This window comes from Aplysia californica, unplaced genomic scaffold (assembly GCF_000002075.1).
Source record: "Aplysia californica isolate F4 #8 unplaced genomic scaffold, AplCal3.0 scaffold00255, whole genome shotgun sequence".
Classification (NCBI taxonomy): domain Eukaryota; kingdom Metazoa; phylum Mollusca; class Gastropoda; order Aplysiida; family Aplysiidae; genus Aplysia; species Aplysia californica.
The window spans coordinates 466,604-474,480 of record NW_004797525.1 but is presented as its reverse complement, the minus strand read 5'-3'; the positions used below and the strand labels follow the sequence as shown (position 1 = coordinate 474,480).

At 40.2% G+C, this 7,877-nt stretch overlaps 1 protein-coding gene across 1 annotated transcript in view; it reads left to right on the top strand.

Moving 5' to 3' along the window:
- Positions 1-7,877, top strand: part of LOC101863822 (neprilysin-1) — a gene marked incomplete in the record, with an annotated part of 31,164 nt that overhangs the window by 19,907 nt on the left and 3,380 nt on the right. Inside the window, 5 exon segments of the mRNA XM_013083793.1 lie at positions 271-374; positions 1,823-1,881; positions 3,623-3,674; positions 5,498-5,565; positions 6,805-6,941. Of these exon segments, the coding sequence (XP_012939247.1) occupies positions 271-374; positions 1,823-1,881; positions 3,623-3,674; positions 5,498-5,565; positions 6,805-6,941 (420 nt within the window).

The following is a 7,877-nucleotide window of genomic DNA, read 5'->3' as shown; positions in this document are numbered from 1 at the left end:
TGATCTTCTTCTTCTTCTTCTTCTTCTTCTTCAACTGTGGGGGCACCACTGCATCTGAAAACCAGCTCTCGCCATTTCTCTTTGTCCTCTGCTTTCCTCAGATTGTCACCCATCGTCTCTCCTGTCCACTCTGTAATGTTGTCCTCCCATCTCCTTCTCTGCCTTCCTCTCTTTCTCTTTCCTTGTACGGTTCCTTGTAGGATTGTTTGACGAGTCCTGTGGATCCTGTGACATGCCCATACCATTTTAATTTGCATACCCTCTCTCTAGGCCTCAATAAACCGAACCAGTTTCCTGAAAAACGTTGTCAGCTGCAAAACGCTGAGGTTTGCCCAAGACGCCAGCGGTTTCAGAACACCAACAGACAAGACAAGGTAAAGTGTGTGTGCGTGTGTGTGTGTGTGTGTGCGTGGGATGGGGGGGGGAGGGTACATTCAGCACTCCAAAAGCAGAACGACGTAAGTGCACATTTCATCATTTGGAGAAAAAAAAAGTCGAAAAACTCTTGACACTTATTATTGAGATTAGCCACTTACGTAGCTTTTCTTCTTTGAAAACTATCATTTCAGATGTAGGTAAGACATCCTGCCTTTGATATAAAAAGGATCATATGGACAAGACTTGTGTACCAATAAATAATCGCAAGAAACTTGATTTTTGTCAGATACGCCACTTTGTCTCGGCACAGCATCGTTTATCTGATTGGTCCGGTCCGCATGATCAGGTGGTCTCGGCAAATAGGACCGGTGCTAACTTCCAAAGTAAACAGAATAAGCCAAGTTTGCTTTGCCTTTTGTTTTAGTAAGAGTTTTACGGCACTCGCAACACAATTAGGTCATATGAGTCCTAAAGATAAGAAGTGTTACAAGAGCGTAACAAACACAAAACAGAAGGAGGAGAAATGACGATAAATGTTTTGTAGGGAAAAAAGAGCACACTACACCAGAGCACTAGCTAACCACCCAAAAGTGAAGTTTTTTCATATTGTGTACTGAAGAGAGGTAAACTTCAGTAGACGCTGCCAAGAAATAGACAAAGTGTGTGGGTGGTTGGCGGGTGCTCTGGTGTGGTTTGCTCCTTCTTTCCTATCAAACGTCTATCGTCTTTATCTTCTCCCCTCCTCCTTTTTATGTTTGTTACTCCCTCCCCCCTCTCTCTCTCTCTCTCTCTCTCTCTCTCTCTCTCTCTCTCTCTCTCTCTCTCTCTCTTACTCTCTTGTAACACCTGTAATCTTCGGCACTTATATGTCTTTATTGTGTTGCAAGTGCCGCAAAACTCTTACTAAAAAAAGAAAAGAAAAAAAGCGTCAAAGTGTCATGTTATAACACACCAAGGAGGACAATTGTGAATGAAAATTTGTGAGGCATTATGATGAAATCAGGCGCTCGTCTAAATAATAAAATCAAAGAAACAGGCGTTTTTCATAAGTTTGACAATATTTTTCGAATTTTAATTTTTTGTCTCGACATCCTTCATGTCCTTATAAAACACAGGTTAGTGAGAATTTTACCGTAAAACGTTTATTAATGACACAAGTCATAGAAATTTCCTGTCTTCAAGGACTCTCAAGCTATTGAACTTACCAAACTTTGGCGGCCATTTTCTCGCTACTTTTACCTCTGAAACACACACACACCCTTTCCTTCTATTGCAAATATTTCGACTTCTATTCAAGACACACGGGTATTTTTTCACAGAAATCAAGGTAAATGAATATTCTTTAAGATGATACCAATAACTCCACATTGCCAAGTATTGACGAGCGCCTGATTCCACCATGACGTGACACATTTGTTTTATTGTTCCCCCTTGCACGTTCCAGGTGGAGTGACCCGCCACAGACAGTCAACGCCTACTACAGCCCATCGACCAATCAAATCAGTGAGAGTTGTTGTTGTTGTCGTTGCTGTTGTTGTTGTTGCTGTTGTTATTGTTGTTGTTGTTGTTAACGTTGTTGTCGTTGTTGTTGTTGGTGGTGGTGATAGTGGTGTTGTTGATGTTAACGTTGTTGTGGCGGTTGTTGTTAATATTGTTGTTGTTAATGTAGTTGCTGACGTTGTTGTTGCTGTTGTTATTGTTGTTGTTGTTGTTGCTATTGTCAGTATTGTTGTTGTTGTTGTTGTTGTTGTTGTTGTTGTTGTTGTTAATGGTGTTGTTGCTGTTATTGTTTATGTTGTTGTTGTTGTTGTTGTTGTTGTTGTTGATGATGTTAATGTTGTTGTTATTGCTGTTGTTGTAGTTAATGTTGTTGTGTTGTTGCTGTTGTTGTTGTTGTTGTTGTTGTTGTTCACGCTCAGAACAATCGAATGAGACAGACACATACGCAGGAAAAACTAGAGCATTAGACAAACCCACTTGGATTTCAACTTTGAACGTTCATAAACCAGGATAGGCTCATAGTCTACTTCACAACATCGACTGAAAAAACCCAACAACAAACAAACAAAAAAACAACAACAACAAAAACCCTAACGGTTTAGGCACCTGAGAAGCGAGAGAGACAAATATCATTATAACGTTATCATTAATCCCCAAAATCTCATAATATCATAATAATGTGATTAGTTTTACACTGCTTTTGAAACCTATTGAGTATTGCTATGAAAGAGACTGAGGGGACTCTCGTGGTCTGGAGGTACGGTGTTCGCCTGTCATTCAATTGGTCCCGGGTTCGAAACCTGGCAGCGACAAAGAATAGGTTTCTTCTCTAAAAATGTCTCCTTTTACACTCTTTCTTGCTCTCTCATCATGTTCTGCCATCTGCTTTCATATGACACATTGGATATTACTATAAAGACCACTTAATTCTGAGTGGCTGGCGGGTGCTCTGGTGTGGTTTGCTCCTTCTTTCCTATCAAACTTCTATTGTCCTTACCTCTCCTCCTGTTTTGCGTATGTTACTCTCTTGTAAAGAGGGTGCGGTGGCGGAGTGGTCAGAGCGCTCGTCTCCGAAGCGGAAAGTCCGAGTGCGGGCCTCGTTTCGCCCCCTCCTGCCCACCCAGAGGTAATGGGTACCTGACTTCAAGTTGGGGAAGTAAAGGCGGCGTGGAAAGGAACTGGCCACCCTACCACAATGGGCCAAAGGCCCAAGGAATTGTCTAACTAACAAGGCAATCCCCAATGTCCGGATCGGATGCGGGAACAACTTTTAATCTCTTGTAACACATCTATTATTCGGTACTTATATGACCTTATTGCCGTAAAACTCTTACAAAAAATAAAAAACCTCAACTAAGGATGACTCTGCATTTGTGCGGGTGGTTGTAGGACGCCACTGTTAGGTCCTACTTCTTTTTCTTCTATATTTTGTCTCTATCTGTCTGTCTGTATTGTGATGATGATGAGGAAGCCCACGAGGCGAAACTTTTTAGCTATTAAATAAATTTGAACATATTATATTGTTATGTTATTTTGTCTAAAATTCAAACAAGACTCTCCCTCCTACTCTGCTTATCAAACAATGGTGATGATGATGATGATGATGATGATGATGATGATGATGATGATGATGATGATGCTGATGATGATGATGAGGATGATGATGATGATGATAATGATTATTGTTGCTATTATAACTATTATTATTATTATTATTATTATTATCATTAAATTTCTCTTTCAGCCTTCCCAGCAGGAGTGCTCCAGCCACCAAATTTCAACTCCCGTTTCCCCGGGTATGGTAACGTTAATTAGATGATCTAGCTTTCTGTGTTTTGACAATTTGTGGTCAGCGGCCACTCTTGACAACTTCAAGGTGCCAACATTTTTGTAAGGCCAACTAATGTACATCCAAGATGGGCATCTATACATATAATATTTGTGAAAGTTCGTCACTTTGGCCACCTAAAACTTCGGAACCACTTAGCTTTCGAATTTGACCAAATTAACGGTGGTTCAGAATCATTTACAGGGTGCACAGTTTTGTTGAGGAGCCTGAAGTCACTGTACTTTGATTTTCAGTTTCTCGTTAAAAAAAAAATTTAGATCTAATCTTGGGTAAGTCCGTCTTCTAAGACGCTCTTGTAAACAAGTGAGGTTTTAGTTCACTAGCCGTGCGCACCGGTTCCTCACCTTTGAAATTCTGGAGTGTACAACCACGAAAGCGGAATAGAAAATCAATTTATACATCTATTACTATTATATATTTGGCAGCTTGGAAACACATGTGTTACTTTTCTCTCAAGATTTATTACTCCATTCCAGTAGAGTGTAAATATAGTAGGCCAATGACTTTCGGTTGATGTTAATGCACCGATCATTCCTTTCATCGAAAAGGGGCCCAGCTAGTTAATAATACTTGTCACTATCCGAAAGATTCCTACCTACAATACCCCGCGGGGCGGTACTACTGACCGAAGTGTCTTTATGCCATTCCCAAAGGAGGGGGGGGGGGGCATTAACCTGTTCTTATACACAGTTGAATGATAAATAGGCTAATTCATCGATGTCATGCTCATCCCTGCCTGAACTGCAACAAGGAACTGCTGCGTTTTCTTTCCTAATCCTATCTATTGTCATTTTTTCCTCTACTTTTTTTGTTTATCACACTCTTGTGACCTGCTATTTCCGGGGTGCCTTGATAACCGAAACAGACTTTGTGCTGTTGAAGCTAGAGAGGTGAGCAAAGTAGGTGTGATTCCCTGAGAGGACTTCTCTGTTGACATCCACCCCTTAGCCCTCATATGACCCCATGCAGTTGCAAGCGTAGTAAAACCTCTACTAAAACAAAAAAACCTACCCACAAACTAAAATTACCAAATCGTCTACTGTGGGCAACATTGCCCTCCAGATGTAACCCTTTCTACCTGTACACCTTTACATTTTACTTACTACGATGAACAAAGCAAAAGAAGGACAGTGAAGCAGTAGAAAACCTTCCAATGGCGCCCTGTATCAGTTAGCACCTCGCTCATCTGATGATGACCACACCCCTCAACACCCCCCCCCACACCCCCAAAAAGCCCATACAATTCACAAAATGTCAAACTGTGTTAATAAATACTAAGAAATAAACTGTTATTTTGAATAAGAGAAGGGTTTCCTTCTTACTAAAATGCAAAGTTTTTTTCTTCTGAATGGCATGTTTTCAATCCCTTCGTTTTCTATTTATTATCTTGCTTTCAACCAGTACTGTATGGAAGTTGTCATTTTGATGTGCTTCATTGTACTCACGTGAACATACACACGCACACACACACACACATGCACACATGCACACACACGCACACACGCATACATACACACACACACACACACACACACACACACACACACACACACACACACATTCTATCTCTCCTCCTCTCTCTCTGTCTCTGTCTCTGTCTCTTTCTCTCCCTCTCTCTCTCTCTCTCTCTCTCTCTCTCTCTCTCTCTCTCTCTCTCTCTCTCTCTCTCTCTCTCTCCCTCCCTCCCTCTCTCCTTCTCTCACTCCCTCTCTCTACGTAAGCCTATCTGTGTTTTTTAAACGACCTACCCTATCTCCCCCTATATTCCAGGTACATCAACTACGGAGCAATTGGATCCATCATTGGTCACGAAATCACTCATGGTTTTGACGACGCTGGTAAGGCCTTTAAAATAATATAACTCTTCTGAAGGATATAAAATATGGAGCGTTCCAACTCCTCCCCCCTTTTTCTACTTCTATCTATCTATCTATCTATCTATCTATCTATCTATCTATCTATCTATCTATCTATATATCTCCACATTCCCCTTTTCTCCCGAATAAGTCCTGAAATTGTCTTCATTGTGCTACTTCAGGCCGATCGTTTGGTTGTTTTACAAGACACATCACAAAAATGTTTTCCGTAAATTAAGAATTTCTGTGCGCACATTTCCACGGCGTTTGAAAAGCTCAGGATATTTATTCCTACTAGCCTAGTTTTTCCTATTATTATATTCTTTAAAATTCGTCAATGCCTTTCACCCATGGCAGGGTATAGGCCAAATACTACAAGCTCTATTTTTTTTTTTTTAATTGCAGTTTCTTAATTTGCGGTACAGGTTGCATGTTGTGCTTGTCTCATATTTTTAAACAAAAATCGAATTCTAAAAGTTGAAAAAATCTACAAAATAATATACATAATTTAGCTAGAATTTTTAAAGGAGTGAAAGTTTCTATTCGGTCTCTCTCCCGAATAATGCTGCTATCTTGTCCTAGATTTTGTGTGTCACGACGTGGTGGAATCAGGCTCTCGTCAATTTTTGGGCATGTAGAGTTATTGGTATCATCTTAAAGCTTATTTACTTGTCTTTATTTGAATGGAAAAAAATGCATTTATTTTGAATACAAGTCGTGATATTTGCAAATGAAGGAGGTTGGGGTCACCTGGTTTTAGGAGTAAAATTAGTGAGAAAAAGGCTGCCAAAAGTTAGTTATTTCCTTAGCATAAGAGTCCATGGTAAGTGAAAATTTAAATTTTTGTTGTGCCTTCAATCCACATTTTTCAATCAAATCCACACAGAAATGAGTTTTTTAATAGGCATGAAAGGTGTTGAGCCAAAACCCCAAAAATCTATAAAATTTATCAAATCTGCGGAAAAATACTAGTTTCCTCACTTTGATTATTTTGACGAGAGCCTGATTCCACCATGCTGCCTCACAATTATTATTTTGAACAGCTTACTGACGATAAAACGGGGATCCAAAAACATTTTTTTCTCCCGTAGCCAGTTGTTAGCTTTGATAACAATGACACCATGCATTATCACACCTTCAATCTGGCGCTCCTATGACCTTATGCAGTTGCGAGCGCCGTAAAACCCTCTACTAAACAAAAACCCCACCTCCAATCACCAGGTCGTCAGAGAGACAAATATGGAAAACTTCGGGAATGGTGGAGCCCGGAAGTCGTTGAGAAATTCAAGACCAGAGCTAAGTGCATTGTGGACCAGTACACTAACTTCAGCCAGAGAATCGACGGCCATGACTATCACGTAAGTTAGACACAGAGTGGGGGGGGGGGCAGTCTGTCTAGTTACCGAGAAAGGACTACCATGTAAGTGAAAGGATTACCATGTACGTGAAAGACTACCATGTTAGAGAAAGTACTGCCATGTAAGTGAAAGACTGCCATGTAAGAGAAAGTACTACCGAGTAAGAGAAAGGACTAGAGTAAGTGAAAGGACTACCATGTAAGAGAAAGGACTACCATGTAAGAGAAAGGACTACCATGTAAGAGAAAGGACTACCATATAAGAGAAAGAATTACCATGTAAGAGAAAGGACTACCATGTAAGAGAAAGGATTACCATGTAAGAGAAAGGACTACCATGTAAGAGAAAAGACTATTACGTAATAGACTACCATATAAGAGAAACGACTATTGTGCAACAGAAAGGACTACCATATAAGAGAAACGACTAACATGTAAGTGAAAGGACTACTATGTCAGTGAAAAGACTACTATGTCAGTGAAAAGACTACTATGTCAGTGAAAAGACTACTATGTCAGTGATATCACGGCTGTGTCAGTGAAAAGACTACTATGTCAGTGAAAAGACTACTATGTCAGTGAAAAGACTACTATGTCAGTGATATGACGGCTGTGTCAGTGAAAAGACTACTATGTCAGTGAAAGGACTACTATGTCAGTGACATGACGGCTGTGTCAGTGAAAAGACTACTATGTCAGTGATATGACGGTTGTGTTAGTGAAAAGACTACTATGTCAGTGAAAAGACTACTATGTCAGTGAAAAGACTACTATGTCAGTGAAAAGACTACTATGTCAGTGATATCACGGCTGTGTCAGTGAAAAGACTACTATGTCAGTGAAAAGACTACTATGTCAGTGAAAAGACTACTATGTCAGTGATATGACGGCTGTGTCAGTGAAAGGACTACTATGTCAGTGAAAAGACTACTATGTC